Below are 17114 nucleotides of genomic sequence, written 5' to 3' on the forward strand. Positions count from 1 at the left end.
TATTCTGAAATAAGAAAATAATACATATTAGGAAAAATAATTGATTTTTTTTTCTTATCTTAAAAATAGTGTTCTTTTTTCAATAAATTACATCAAGAGCGTCGCTAGCCGATGGCCCAAGGGCGGGGTGAGGGCAAGTTTGTATGGAGAATGAGAAAAGTATGAATTGTAGGTAAAGTCGAGAGCACATGTTCCTCCTCCACTCCTCTTCCGCTTTAACAATAACATAGAGCAGAGCGTTGAGCGTACGGAATATTAGGAATGGAATTGGTGAATTAATTCGAGTTTTAGAACCTCTAGGGGGGAGAAGCTGCCCCTCCCTGCCCCCCCCCCCCCCTTGGCGACGCCCTAAAATTAGATCATGTTATAGCTCCACCAGGAAAATCTAATACCTCGCCATGTTGTGGTAAAATACATACATTCTTGTAGGTACTAATAATGTTAACATAAAATTGACGCCTCCAAAACAGATTTTCTTTTTCTCTGTAGGCTATGTTGAGGTACGGATTTATTATGTGATAGGTATTTAAGTAGGCGACTTACCATCGAACCCTGAAATAAAATTGATAATTTTATACATCAGAAACTTATTTAGGAAGAGAATAACAAAACTTTACTTAATCAAGTAGACTTACTTCCTTATTCATAGACGTTTTTTTATTTAAGGACGGAGTAAAGCTGTGATATCAAGTCTGTTTCTCAGTGCTGACGGCATGTCAGCCTTCGCAGTGCGTAGACATAGGGCCGTTGAGATTGGCTAATATTGAGATACAACAATATAAGGCATTCACAACGGCCCTATTTACTTCGTCCTTAGATCAAAAACGTCTATGAATAAGGGGGTTAAAATTTAAATTCTCTTTTAAAAAAACATAAAAACTTATTGTATAAATTAGTTGGCCTTTTTACTCGAACTTAACATAATTGCTTTTCTAATATATTTAATCACTTACAATAGAATAGTCAATTACTTTTTAAAAATACATTTACTACAATTGCATGTCACCCAAAATCTAACTGAAAAAGATTTTTGAAAATCCACGAAATAATAGATAAGTTATAAAGCTTTGAAATTGGGTGGAAAGGGGCAGCTGTCAAATAACTGTAAGAGCAAACTGTGACGTCATCAAGTGTCATGCATAACGCTACGTAAGAAAGCGATAACGCGATACAACTACACTCCTCTGCACACAGTATTTCAAATATAAATAACTGCTTAATTTTACAATCAATTTTGACGCTGATTTCACGGGAGAATTTTATTAATACAATATTTCTATAACTGTATGTAGTTATATAAGTAATTCTGCATCATGATTATTATTATCTTGTACCTTAGTCTGTCATAAGTGCTATGTTCGCCTACGTGACCTTTTTTTATTGATCTGCATACGTCTGTCTTACTGTAAGGTATTCGCTTACGTGACATTTTTTTAATGGGCTGCATTCGTCTGAAGAGTCTCATTATAAGGTTTTTGAGTTCATTGTTGTCTTCACATAAGTATAGATTGTATCCGCTTTTAGTAAGTTTTTTGTATTTCGAAATTTTTACAGTCTGTCGCCGCCATTTTGTGCCCTTGGAAACCCAGTTGTATATTATATTTATCCCAGCTTTTAGAACTATAAGATTTATATGTGTTAAAACAATGAAAATCATACTTACTTTCCACTGGAAATAAAACAAAATATTCAAATTGACACCTTTGTTCCTTAGTATTTAATAGCACAATGTTATGTGTACTAATTAAGTCCCAGGTTTAATTCTTAGGATGGGAAATATTGGATAAGTTTCCAACGAAGATGAGTACTTGATAGTGTCTTTAAAGATTTTTACTTACTGTAATCGTCTGTAAATAAAACAATAATATTAATTCATTAATAATATGACAAACTACATTACTTTATTTTACTTCGCGAAGAAAATAAGAAACGGGACTTTTCCTGGATAAACTCATTCACGCTGGCGGAGCCGCGAGCAATACCTAGTATAATATTAAAATGTAAAAAAAAAACTTTAAAAATTAATAGAATATAATTTCACTTAATTGTTTCAAGACGACTGCATCTTGAAACAACGGGTTTACTATATAATCCGGTATTACCGCACGATCCGGAATTACCTCGTGATCCGAGACTAATAATATATCCGATATTACACCTTATAATCCGGTATTACCCACACTGAACTATACTATACTCTTTTACCTTTATATATGTAATGATACTTACGCCACAGCTCATTGGCTATAGTGGCCTGGTCCGGCGAGGGTAGGCTGTAGATATACCCGATCTGACATGGGTTCCAATGCTCGCACACCTCCCTGTCAGGGTCTAGCTCCGTCACGAATTTGTACGTCTGAAATTATTTTGTGTGGGATATGAAACTGCAACTAGATAGTAATATCACACACATGCGCGAACATACATACACACGATGTATAATATCGGCCTAGGCTTTGCGGCAAGTTTCAAAAATGGGCTTTCGTGCCGGTATAGCTGCACCCTATCTGGTCAACAGAGATAAGGGTAAGTGTGGGGGGGGGGGGGGGGGAATTTTTGTCGGGGCGCGATGTGTGTGTGTTGGACGCGTCTCGGCCAGTACTACACGAACCGCGAACAATCTTGAGTACGGTCGGTATACAAATTTTACACCATCAGCAAAAAACTAGAAATTTGAGGGAATTTAAAAAATAATTGTATGTCGGGTATACTAATAATGGAATATAAATGTATAATTCAAATGTAACTCGCAAAAACCTAAGCAATGATGTGCCACAGAAAATCTAATGGACATCTTGGGTTTGCTCAATATCAGCTTGAAGCCCTGTTGATGACAATAGGCTCATCACTTTAACCCACCATTTGAGACTTTCCCGCCTCACACCCACCACTACAACTCCTGTAAGCCAGGATCGAGGGCACATGACACCGAGCGGTGAAGTTCAGAGTCTCAAACACTAATCTGTCATCCCGCAACGACTTTAATCAAATAAAATAACGAGTTGGTAATATTAATTATCCATGTTCCTCTATAGCAACGCGGGAGACAAAATGATGAAGTTTTAGCGGCGTAAAAGTAGACACCGCTGTAGAGGAACAGATGGCTACGTTCCTCTATGGAAGGGGAAGATTTCCAGTCAGGCAGATGTAGTGACCGGCCGCGGCCCCTCCGACGATTCTAATTCGGAGGCGGTAAATATGCAGCGCTACGCGCAAATTCTGCAATCGCAATCCAGGATCGTTTATCGCCATCTTGCGTGATTACTATGCGATAAATCACTACAGTTGTGTCAATACCACATAGGTCGTCTCGTAGTTCCATGGATGTTGACGAGATAGCGGTGAGGATACTAATTATACTGCCACAAAGTATACCATTTAGGGATAAAGCCATTACGATATGCATGTATGTACACTCTACAAGGCCGCAATTCGTCCTCGCCGCATTCCCCGTCCCCCCGACCCCTCCAATAGTTCCGACCTCCGTGCTGAATACGGTAATGGATAGATTGTTTAGTACCGTTTATCCCTAATTGTTGATGTCCCATCCTCTCCCAGTGACCGTCCTGAGCCGAGGTTCGTAACCCTCTAGTAAGTTGCTCTCAGATCACTTAATTTTCAAGGGTTGCGAGTACAAAGCGCTCACCGAAGTCCGATGTGTTTATAAAAGCCAACCCTTGTAAATGTAACAATTGTATATCTTGTAAAAAAAAGATATTTTTAAAATATTCCCCTCGTTCCTAATTACTCTTGCAGTTGCGAAGGGTCCATATAACCCTCTCGGCTTCCCTTTATGTAGAATTTATATAGAATCTAATTATTATCACAACGGTTTACAGACAGCATTGCTGCATATTAGGCCCTGTTGGGACACACACACTTGCGCAGCTATGTAAGTGCACGTGCGTAGTTGTGCGAGAACGCTGTGTCACACCATACCTCCCGTATAAAAGCAACGCGCGTCTTTGTTTAATTAGTACGCATTACGATTTGTTACTATTACCATCTAAGTACGCCTCTGTGTATTAAACGTACTCTGGAGTTTTGAAATACATAATATATTCAGTGTCTTTGGAGTTTCATTATAGCTAGAGTTGCGACTCCCATACATTACATCAAATACACAGCCAACTCTACAGGCCCTATATGGTGTGTCGGGTTCTCTTTTTAGTTTCATCTTTCGCCACTGCACTCCGGAGCCATTTTTCCACCCTTACATAAGTACTTCTTCACCCCCAAGTCTTGTTCACCCTTGAGTCCTTTTTTATCCCTGAGCCCTTTTTCACCCCAATACTCACCCTATCAGGATAATATCTATAATGCACGAGGACGTCATCGGTATCTTCAAGGGCGCATTTGTTAGTAGTGTAGTTGAGTGAAGTTCGCTCTATCGGAGCGCAGCCAATCACAGTGCTGCCGTTGCGCGGTAGATCTGGACCCTCGACTTTATGACCTGGGGATTGGGTTGAAATTTGCGTTTATAGTGAGATCAAGAATGAGGCAAAAACACGACTCCGCGTCGTTTGTGATTGGTTGAGAATACCACGTGATGACGCGCGGTCTCTCAACCAATCAGGAACGTCAAAATTAAACGACATCGGGTTAGTGTCGCGAACAATATACATATCATCGATATATATGTACTACGTAATAGATTTGGCATTCCGAACATTCACAATGTTCAACTGAATTGAACTGCAATACATTCAAACTGACTTTACTATGGTCAATATTGACAGCTTGTGGTTGTGTACGGAGTGGCGCTCATGATATAAGAACTCGAGTCTAAGTGTAAACCTGGATGTGCATAAAATATTAGTCAAATAATTAAAATTATTTGTTGTTCAAGTGAATAAATAGGTTATAACAGTGACGTTTTGTCATTTTAGTTTCGATTTTGAACAAATAGTTTATACAGACGTTCGTGTCTATAGAATATACGTCAATTATCCATATTATATTATTTTTATAATATGGATATTGTGTTATTAATTTCACAATAAAAATGCCTAAAATTATTTTACTCCGTGCTTTTCCTAAAGTACACATCGTTTTAATTTACAACCAACACTATTATTCAATAGACAATTAATAAGGAATATTTTTGTACATTAAAATTTTCTTTCTCTCTTAAAATTTTCAGCGCTAAAATTGATAATTATCTATTCATATTATAAAATAAAGTCCCCAAAAGCTGTCTATCTGTATTTGATCGATTTCCTCTATACTCTAAATCTACTAAACGGATTTTTGTACGGTTTTTACTAAAAGATAGTGTAAATTTTGAGGAAGCTTTAGGTTAATACATTACGGTTTTATGTAAATTGACTAAAATATAACGATTACTGTTGAAGTTGTATGGTTGTAAAAAATCTCGTGGGTGGATTCAGGTGGGAAAAACTTTGTTAGCCACTGATTTCCAAGCGGACTAAGTCACGAGCATAGCTAGTTTAAAGAAATTATTCGTAAACCATTGCATATTCCCGCCAAAAGATATAAAACAAATAATATAATATCAGCCCTGTATTATATACTGTCCCATCGTTGGGCACGGGTCTCCTCTACTACTGAGAAGGATTAGGCCTTAGTCCACCACGCTGTAGTGCGGATTGGTAGACTTCACACACCTTCGAAATTCCTAATAGAGAATTTCTCAGGTACGCAGGTTTCCTCACGATGTTTTCCTTCACCGTCAAAGCAAGCGATAATTCATAAAACAAATGCTCAAGGCCATTTGCTTGAATACGGTTCTTAATGAAAAACACTCACGATTACAAAAGAAGTACTTATTCTCAGCGACGTAGAGTTCCTTATCCTCCGCGCTGAGGCAGGAGTCGTACATCACTGGTGTGGGTTCGATATCTTCTTCGCACATTATAATACCGGAGCCATCGGGCTCTTTCGGTGCTCGGTTAGCTGGACACCGATACATGAGACCTAAAAATGAATGAATTATTTTGAATTTCGGCAACGACAAAGAACAATGGACAGCCACGCAGGAGGTATTTATTAGTTACTAGTTGATCCGACAGACGTTGTCCCGTCTTAACTATGTATGCACGCGCGCGTTCTGTCAATCGCTGACAGTTATTTCAAACAGTTGACAGTTATGTAAAATTAATATTTTCGTGAAATTTCTAATTTTCGGCGCAATATTTTGATTTTTTTTTCATAAGAACCTTCTCCTGACAATAACAAACACAACAAAAAATAGTGAAATCGGTCCAGCCGTTCACGCGTGATGGCGTGACCAAGGGAAATAGGGATAAATTTTTATATAATATATAGATTTATACATATATTATAACACCATAACAGTTAATACCAATGCGATTTTACACAGTTTTAATACATCTATGAGCCATTTCTGTGAATTGGTTGCATATAAATATATCCAAGCTCTGTGAAAAACATTATAGTGCACGAGTGTGTGCAATACACAAGCACTCTGTTCCTTCTCATAGTCCGGTGAGACATGATCGGAGAGAGATCAGCAGGAGATATTATAGTGCACGAGTGTGTGCAATACACAAGCACTCTGTTCCTTCTCATAGTCCGGTGAGACATGATCGGAGAGAGATCAGCAGGAGATATTATAGTGCACGAGTGTGTGCAATACACAAGCACTCTGTTCCTTCTCAGAGTCCGGTGAGACATGACCGGAGAGAGATCAGCAGGAGATATTATAGTGCACGAGTGTGTGCAATACACAAGCACTCTGTTCCTTCTCATAGTCCGGTGAGACATGACCGGAGAGAGATCAGCAGGAGATATTATAGTGCACGAGTGTGTGCAATACACAAGCACTCTGTTCCTTCTCATAGTCCGGTGAGACATGATCGGAGAGAGATCAGCAGGAGATATTATAGTGCACGAGTGTGTGCAATACACAAGCACTCTGTTCCTTCTCATAGTCCGGTGAGACATGACCGGAGAGAGATCAGCAGGAGATATTATAGTGCACGAGTGTGTGCAATACACAAGCACTCTGTTCCTTCTCATAGTCCGGTGAGACATGACCGGAGAGAGATCAGCAGGAGATATTATAGTGCACGAGTGTGTGCAATACACAAGCACTCTGTTCCTTCTCATAGTCCGGTGAGACATGACCGGAGAGAGATCAGCAGGAGATATTATAGTGCACGAGTGTGTGCAATACACAAGCACTCTGTTCCTTCTCATAGTCCGGTGAGACATGACCGGAGAGAGATCAGCAGGAGATATTATAGTGCACGAGTGTGTGCAATACACAAGCACTCTGTTCCTTCTCATAGTCCGGTGAGACATGACCGGAGAGAGATCAGCAGGAGATATTATAGTGCACGAGTGTGTGCAATACACAAACACTCTGTTCCTTCTCATAGTCCGGTGAGACATGACCGGAGAGAGATCAGCAGGAGATATTATAGTACACGAGTGTGCAATACACAAGCACTCTGTTCCTTCTCATAGTCCGGTGAGACATGATCGGAGAGAGATCAGCAGGAGATATTATAGTGCACGAGTGTGTGCAATACACAAGCACTCTGTTCCTTCTCATAGTCCGGTGAGACATGATCGGAGAGAGATCAGCAGGAGATATTATAGTACACGAGTGTGCAATACACAAGCACTCTGTTCCTTCTCATAGTCCGGTGATACATGGCCGGAGAGAGATCAGACCTACGGCTTTACGTGCCGAGGCACAGGGATATCACACCGCCAACTCCCTGACTCCGAGCTGCGACTGAGTAATTTTTAAGACGGGAAAACCCAGTCGCAATTATTTTTGTTGCGACCCAGGATTCGGACCTAGAACCTCAGGGCGATAGTTGTACTCGTACTGCGTACATTACAGCTACGCCTCTGAGGCAAATTATTTTTTATTACAACAAAATAAATTTATTTATCAAAATATTGAAAGTAATAAAAACACCTACACATGAGATACTTGTTTAAGGCTTTTACATCCGAAGGGGTAGACAGAGGTGCAGCTAATACAGCTACTTTTCGCCGTTGATGTAGAAGGGAGCAAGACCATAGCTATAGCGACTATGGCTTGAGTATAATTACTGCCAGGGATTCGAACCCTGGCTCTTAAAGCAGTGTCGTATCGCGCACGCGATACTACACCATCGAGCCACGCTACTGTCAAATATTCAACTGTTGATTATGCTAGCAATTAATTGAAACAGCTTGTCATTTTTTTATTATTGGAAGCATTTTGAAAGTGAATTATTGGCAGCTAGATGGCGCCATATTGCATATTGTGATATAGGTGAATTACTTGATAGTTCCCCTTATAATAAAAAAGAAATGGATTTATGTAATGATTTCTTGATTTGTTTACTTTAGAATAGCGAAAATGCGAACAAAACCAAAATCAATCGCACCCTTTCTAATAATAAGAGGTGGTTTGTTCCGCAACTCGGCTATGGTGACTCCCTTCTCGCCATTTTGAATCGCAGTCATGATCCTTTTGTAAAGCGTTGTTCGTCGTTCCTGCTCTGCGATTATGTACGGTAAGAGTTCTTCTGATAGCACATCTACCTTCTTTTTCGCTTCTGCGTTCATCTGAATCAGCCATAGACACATTTGGAAAAAAATAAGTAGAAGCACCAGTTATGGACACTAAAGTTTCGTGTCCATAATGACCGATCGGGTCGCAGTAACTCGCTGCAACTTATTTCTCATGAACCCACCCCTATATAAAATGGATAAGATAGATTTATGCGCTGCGGCTGGACCAGACCCGTTCCAGTGGACGCAATCAATAATAGAATGTTTATAGTGAAGTTATAAAATAATAGAGGTTATACACACTACCTAACTGAAAATAAGGGAACGGATTACGTATCAAATAATAGAACCTCATCCCCTCTTTCATCCTATATGGCAACCCCACGACCTTAGGTCTTATAAAATAACAATTATTTTTGTGTAATCATTAAAAAAAGAACTAATGAAAACAAAATATATTTTGTTGCCTCTCTAGTGATGAACTTTTTAAATTTGAACGAATCATATCTAGGTACGAGGTATAACTAGGTTTCTATCTGCATACGTAATTTTGGCGTGTTATACCGTCTGTAGTTAAAGAATAATACATACCCTATCTGCATCTTTGTTGAATTTAATCCCGGTTCCATCCTGAAATAATAATTATGTTCACAAGCATGGACGCCGCTAAGATTATTTTTAGGGAGGTGCATCTGCATCCTATAGTAGGTACTACACAAAATCATCAAATTTATGTATTTTTTTTTCAAATAATAATCGCGCGGGTACATTGACATATAGACACGAACGTCCATATAAACTATTTGTTCAAAATCTGAACTAAAATGGCAAAACGTCACTGTTATAACCTATTTATTCAATTGAACAACAAATAATTTTACTTATTTGACTAATATATTTAATTAAAATCCAGGTTTACACTTAGACTCGTGTTCTTATACCATGAGCGCCACTCCGTACACAACTACAAGCTATCATTATTGACCATACTAAAGTCAGTTTGAATGGATTGCAGTTCAATTCAGTTGAACACAGTGAATGTTCGGAACGCGAAATCTAGTACATAGTATATATACATCTATGCACGGGTATTTATATATTCTAAACTATAATAAAACCTCTGTGATCAATGATTCTCATTGTCATTCAGTAATTTTTATTGTGATTTGTTCCGGACAGTGGGGTGCACGTACACCCCCTTGCACCCTCTCCCGGCGGCCATGTTCACAAGATAATAATTACAATCGAGCGTGAACAGATTCATTTAATAAAGTACTATTTCAGACAAATATTTCTATATAGGAGCGGCGATGGCCTAGTTGGTTGTGGAACGGACAGCTGAGACGAATGTCCGCACGTTCAAATCAAAACACACACACCTCTGACTTTTCTAAAATTATGTGTGTGTGTGTGTGAATTATTGTTTGCTTTAACGGTAAAGGAAAACATCGTGAGGAAACCTACACACCTTAGAAGCTCTCTATAGGAATTTCGAAGGTGTGTGAAGTCTACCCGCACTACAGCGTGGTGGACTAAAGCCTTATCCCTCTCAGTAGTAGAGGAGGCCCGTGCCCAACAGTGGGACAGTATACAATACAGGGCTGGTATTATTATTATTATTTCTATATAGTAGAATTACTTACCACAGCCTGTCTTCTAACAATATTAGCTAAATACCTCCCCCTCCTAGTGGCCGGTAGTAACACGCTGCCTGCCTGAACTTCATCTCCAGTCTATAAATAAATAGTTATCGCCATGTTCTTACAATGCTATATGATTTACACACTATTATAAGAGAAGGTATATTTTTATTGAGTATAATATATATTTTTTTATTGCTTTGAATGACGAGATGAGCTTGCCGTTCGCCTGATGGTAAGCGATACGATCCATAAAGAGTAGATACACCAACACCTTGAATTACAAAGTATTGTTTTGTATTCCACTGCGCTCGCCTTCCTGAGACATGAGATGTTAAGTTTTATTATGTTCAGAAGTTACACTGGCTACAATGTCCTTCAAACCGGAACACAACAGTGACTACACACTGCTACTTGGTACCAGAAATATATTGCCGTGGTACCTACTTAGGCGGACTCTCACATAAGGGAGACCTACCACCAGGTCGATATTCAATAAGTATTGGAAGATATTTTCACTTTTATAACAGTGAAAAAAATTCGCATAAGAAAAATATGTAGAAGGTGCGAATAGAGTCACTGATTTCCTATTTTATTTCTGATTAGGGCCGGGTAACGGTAGACTAGAAATCACGTAGTACAAAAAAAAGGTAAAACAAAATTTTCAAACCATAAACTTTTTTTTTTTTTGGTTTGATTTACTCCTTAAGGAGAAGGCAAAGGCTCTTAGCCATACAGCCTAGTCTGTCTTCTTTTATACTCCTTCTTTATTACAATTTAAAGGCCGGAGCCATATCTGTAATATTCTTGAATTATAAGACGAAAGTCATGTTTGCAACGTTCCCAATTATAAGGCTGAAGCCATGTCTGAAATATTCTCAATTATAGGGCCGAAGCCATATCTGATATAGTCACAATTCTTAGGCCGAGGCCATGTCTGAAATAGTCTCAATTATAAGGCCGAAGCCATGTCTGCAATATTCTCAATTATAAGGCCGAAGCCATGTCTGAAATAGTCTCAATTATAAGGCCGAGGCCATGTCTGAAATAGTCTCAATTATAAGGCCGAAGCCATGTCTGCAATATTCTCAATTATAAGGCCGAAGCCATGTCTGAAATAGTCTCAATTATAAGGCCGAAGCCATGTCTGAAATAGTCTCAATTATAAGGCCGAAGCCATGTCTGAAATAGTCTCAATTATAAGGCCGAGGCCATGTCTGAAATATTCTCAATTATAAGGCCGAAGCCATGTCTGAAATATTCTCAATTATAAGGCCGAAGCCATGTCTGAAATAGTCTCAATTATAAGGCCGAAGCCATGTCTGAAATAGTCTCAATTATAAGGCCGAAGCCATGTCTGTATCCTCAAGTATATGATCTGTCTATATCTATTTATCATGTAGAAATCTCCATATTATATGTACAACATGTCAAAATAAGAGTTCACAAAATTCTTCACTTAATTAATTTGTACAAAAATCAAATTTCTCCAATAGTGGACCAAATAAAGTTGCATAAAGAGAGATAACATTGCCGATTCTTCAAAATCGTTTGCAAAGAGCGCGGGATACTCTCGGCATTTCCATAAATACGTAAAAGTTCTTCAATCAACAAAAGTCGTTGAACAGCAAAGTCGCTGCATTCAAAAAATATATGATCCAAAGACTGAATTAGGCCACAATTACAATATGTACAATATGGTGATGGCAAAATGTTCATTCTATGAAGATGCTCATTAAATCGTCCATGACCGATTCGCAGACGACATATTGTTGTATAAAAACGCCTATTAACAAAGTTACCTTTATAGAACCAGGGAGTCATAATATTTGGATTGATAGACCTGTACCACTGCCCCTTTCGTTGAAGACTGTCTTCCCAATGATGCTTCCATAAGTCTTGAATTTCCTTCTTAATTAATACTAAACAGTCTGATATTGGAATTTTTATGTTTCTGTATGGTACCACGTACGAAGTGTTTGTGATAAGCCTGGCCAAATAATCAACTCTTTCATTGCCAATAACGCCAATATGAGATGGTGTCCAGAAAAGGACAATGTCTATTTTACCTTGCATAGTTAGTTTATAATACTTTTTGCGAATATCGTAAATGATAAAATGAGTACCAGATGAGTACATAGGATTTGTTAAAGCCAGTAACACACTCATACAATCAGTAATTATAATCCATTTTTTCAATTCTAAATTTGATTGTACTTTGTCTTCTATATAATCCAAAGCAGCAACAATAGCATATGCCTCCGCAGTATATATACTCGTGACGTCAGGAAGTCTCAATCCATATCCAATTCTGTTTGGCAAATCGTAGATAGCCATAGAGACTTTATCTTGAGTCTTCGCTCCATCTGTAAATACTTGAATGTGTTCTTGCCACTCAGAAATTCTGTTGTATACATCATGCTTATTGCCCAATTCATTATCAATGACAATTTTAATATTATTGAACTTACTTTCGTAATCACCATCATAGCAAGGTAAAGTATCATTGTGATAAATATTATAAACGGTAGTAACATTTAGTATTTTATCTAAGTTATCGGTAAGATAAGTGCCGGAATTTTTTCTAAGTTTAGAGAGTAAAGTATTATTGGAAATAGTTACCATTTTGAAGATGAATTTGTACAACAACATTAGAATGCGAATTCTCATAGGAGGTAAATTGCATTCAATTTGCATAGAGTTAATAGGAGATGTATTCATGGCACCGAGAATTAAACGCATATTTTTATTTTGTATTTTCTCAATTTTATCGATCAGTCTAATAGAGGAAGCATAACAAAAGAATGCGTATTCAAAATGGCTTCTAACTAACGATTTATAAAGCATTAAAAGAGTCTTTGGATCTGCTCCCCATTTAGAGCCAACTAAGGATCTGAGAATATTTGTAGCTTTCATAGCCCTTACTATTAAGCAATCGACGTACTTTAACCAACTTAAATTTTGATGGAAAAGAACTCCTAAGAATTTCACATTTGTTTCAATAGGAATTTTAATGTTGTGATATAAAAACAGAAAATACAGAAATTTTAAGGCTTTTTTTAGAAAATATTACTATTTTGCTTTTATATGGATTGATTTCTAAGCCCAAAAAATTTAAATAACGGTGAAGATTTTGAAGAACCAGATTTAATTTAGTTTTAGTTTGTACCAAGTCATCACCGCTGCAGTATATGGCTAAATCGTCAGCAAATTGCAGATTTACAACGCTCGATCCCAAAACTATATTTAATCGATGTATATATAATATATACAACAGGGGGCTTAAAATACCTCCCTGACACACACCTTTAAATGAAAGTCTAGGTCCATAAAATTTATTATTATATTAAAAAAAACTTCTCTACCCGAGAGGAAATTGTAAATCCAATGAACCATTTTATCTGGAATACCCAAATTTAATAGAGATGTAGACAACAAACTTATATTGATATTATTAAAAGCACCCACAACATCTAGAAAAATGCATGCCAGATGTTTGTTTTCATTAAAAGCAGAGTTGACGTCAGTATAAAAGTGAGCAAGGCTTTCCCAGGCAGACATCCCGCGACGAAAACCAAATTGATTGTTGGGTAAAAGGCGGTTATGTTCGATATAAAATTCAAGACGAAGTTTTAGAAGCTGTTCGAAAATTTTCCCAACACATGAGGTTAATGCTATTGGTCGATATGAATCCGGACTATTGGGAGATTTATCGGGCTTGAGTATTGGAACCAAACAATCCATTTTCCACTCTTTCGGAATAAGAGAGGCGCACCATAAAGAATTTAAAATTTTTAGAAAAATTAATTTATTACATGACGAGAGATTTTTGATCATTTTATATGAAATATTGTCTAATCCGCACGCTGTATCTCTCCGAGATTTTATGGCTGTATTTAATTCTTCTAAAGTAAATGGATCAACGAGATAGGAGTTATTGATATTTAAACGAGCGGTCCCAGAATGAAAATCATGATGGGGTTCAACGAAGTCTGGAGAATATTTCCTTAAAAAATCGTTAATCCATAAGCTATCTGATGTAGTCGACATGGAAGATGATGAGAAAGTTTTATTAAATTTACGCATAGTTTGCCAAATTTTAGAAACAGGAGTTACTCGAGATAATTTTGAACAAAATTCTTGCCAACTATTATTCCTCTCTCGCTTTATTACAATTTTTTTTCGAGCTTGTAATTTTTGAATTCGTTAAAATTTTCAAGTGTAGGATTGTATTTGAACCTTATATAAGCATCTTTACTATTTTTGACGGCCAACGCACAACTCTCATTCCACCAAGGAACTGTCTGATGCCGAATGTTCTTAATAGAATTAGTTTGATAGTGCAATAATTTATTACTACTCTGTGGAATTGATTGCTCAACAGCTGTCATAATAATGTTATAGAATTTATTATATAACTCAAGTGGTTCAGATGATAAAAAATCAGAATTGTCTAGCATTTTATTAACTAAAACAGAGAAAGTTTCCCAGTTGATCATACGAAGATTATATTTCCGAAAGTATTTCATGTTTGCAGATTCACTAAAGACAGGAGGAAAACTATTGTTCAACAAAAGTTTAGTCATTGTTGGCAAATGATAGCTGCCTAAAGGATCATCATGAACCCACCATTCAGAATTAAGTGCCAATGAAGGACTAATAAATGAAAGATCCAGTGCATTAGGTCGCCAAGTGTTAGTGCCAACCGTAGTAACATGTCCATCATTTAATAACACTAAATCACAATCATCGAGGGAATCGAGAATGTCTCTGCCTCGTGCATCAGTTGAAGAACAACCCCACAAGACATGATGTGCATTAAAAATCCCCTGATATAAAAGGCCGGTTTCGGAATACTGTTAATTAAGTTGATAAATTTAGATTTCGTAAATGTAGGGGTGCAATTAGTAGGACAATAAAAGCTAGCGATTGAAAGCGGCTTATTATTTATTGTTATTTTTATTACAACGTTTTGTAGCGAATCATCACAATAAGTCTCTATATTCTCATAATAAATACTGTTGTGAATTACTATAGCAACACCATTATGATGATTGCCACAGTCATTTCGCACAATAGAATAACCTTTTATATTGCAACGATGATGAGGTTTGAGCCAAGTCTCAGATATAATGGCTATATGAATTGAATGATCAAAAAGAAATTGGGTAAAATATGCCGATTACACAAAAGACTTTGTGCATTCCACTGTACTATATTTAACTGATTGTGGGTGAATTCGAAGAAGAAATATTTTTAGCTTTGAATGTTTCATTAACTATGTCAAGCACACTTTTAGAGCAAATGGGTGTATCTTTAGTTTTACTTAAGGTTACAATTTTAACTATTGACTCAACTAAAATGTTTAATGCTTTATTGTCTGAGTTAAGAATGGTGAGAAAGTCAATATCGCGTTTTTTTGTTTGAGAGGAGGAAAATTTTTTTCATCAAAAATGTCTGCAAAGGATTTGGGCATGTATTTATTTTTATTCTCTTCTATTTTCTTTTTCTTTATAGGGCATACACCAGAAATGCTGATGTGGTTGCCCTGGCAATGTACACACATAAAGCTTCTTGCATTGTTTTGTTACATGTTTAGTAATTGTGGCTTTCACTGCATATGGAGAAAAGTTCAGATATTTTGCAAAATTTAGATAAATGGCCATACCTCAAGCACCGGTAGCATTGTTTGACTGGAGGCACATACTTTGTGATGTCATGTCTCCACCCTGCTAAATCGACATGGTCTGGAAGAACAGAAGCTGCAAATGTGATTGCTACAGTTTGGGTTGGCTGTTGAATAAAACCATTGTCAGTGTTAGTTTTGCGCAAAAATCTTCGGACACAAATGATTTTTTTATAGGTAGACAACATTGTAAAAATTTTCTTATTTGTTAATTTTATTGGTACATTTCTTATAATGCCTGTAACTTCTGTTGAATAGGCAGGAATACTGGCTTTAAAATGATATTCTTTTAGGAAAGTTTGGTTATTTAAAAATGCATTGGCAAGACCAGGCTTTTCAAAATAAACACCAATTTTAAATTTATTTAAACTTCTCAGATATTTAACCCCTTTGTTAAATCTTTTTAAGCAAGTAGATAATGAAAGCAGATCCCTGGATCCAATGGAACGTTGATTATCTGCAGATTCTACGAATACTACAAACTCTGCAGCTGCAGCATCTTCAGGATATCTCCTTGTATAGTCTGTGACATAATATGGTGCATATTTTACAACCTCTAATTGCTCCTCTTCACACTCTGAGGATGAAGAATCACCTGAGGTTTCCTCAGGCTTATCTTCAACAGTATCCCCTAAGCTATCTTTTTTCCGCTTCTTCGTTCGGCCCTTCCCCATTGCAAGAAATGAATTAAATATTTATTGAGCTAATATCTTATCAGTAGTTTTATTTACTTTTACTAAATTATCAGGATTTCGTTATATTTTAATATAAAAATTTTAAAATATATTTTAAGCCCGCCTAATCACTTGAAGGTTCCCGCGCTTTTCCAACAAGATTCCCCAAACCATAAACTTTTTTTTTTTTGGTTTGATTTACTCCTTAAGGAGAAGGCAAAGGCTCTTAGCCATACAGCCTAAAAAAACCATAAACTTACATGTAAAAAACTAAAAATGTCCATTACTGCATTCGTCTCCGACCTCTAAGGATATTGGTGGATTTGTTAAAATATTTCGGCCTTTTTCACAAACCAATAGCAAAGGGTAGTGTTTATATAAAAATGATATTCAATCACTCAATATTCAAGTAGTAAAGATTATTCTATAATTACAATTCAGATTTAAAAAGCTTTTATTTTTTTTATGACACAAATTAATAAAAAAAAAACATACCGGTGGATATCCACAAATAACTAAAGGAAGAATATAAAAAAAATTAAATAAAATAAACGATTTGTGTATCATACTGCTTCGGCGCAGTAAAACAACCTAAATGATTTTTATTTTTATATC

The 17114-nt window shown here is 36.9% G+C and overlaps 1 protein-coding gene across 1 annotated transcript; it reads right to left on the minus strand.

Annotated features, from left to right (window-relative positions):
• Positions 1 to 1505: 1505 nt before the first annotated feature.
• On the minus strand, positions 1506 to 17114 carry LOC115450713. Its single transcript, XM_037447489.1, has 9 exons — positions 16995 to 17114; positions 10143 to 10232; positions 9091 to 9129; positions 8373 to 8553; positions 5770 to 5937; positions 4299 to 4453; positions 2230 to 2356; positions 1839 to 1847; positions 1506 to 1669 (listed from the first exon to the last, which is right to left on the minus strand). Exons 1-9 carry the CDS (start codon positions 17064 to 17066, stop codon positions 1521 to 1523), a joined length of 990 nt encoding a protein of 329 aa, XP_037303386.1. The 5' UTR covers positions 17067 to 17114; the 3' UTR covers positions 1506 to 1520.

The sequence above is a fragment of the Manduca sexta genome, chromosome 1 (genome assembly GCF_014839805.1).
Source record: "Manduca sexta isolate Smith_Timp_Sample1 chromosome 1, JHU_Msex_v1.0, whole genome shotgun sequence".
In the NCBI taxonomy this organism is placed as follows: domain Eukaryota; kingdom Metazoa; phylum Arthropoda; class Insecta; order Lepidoptera; family Sphingidae; genus Manduca; species Manduca sexta.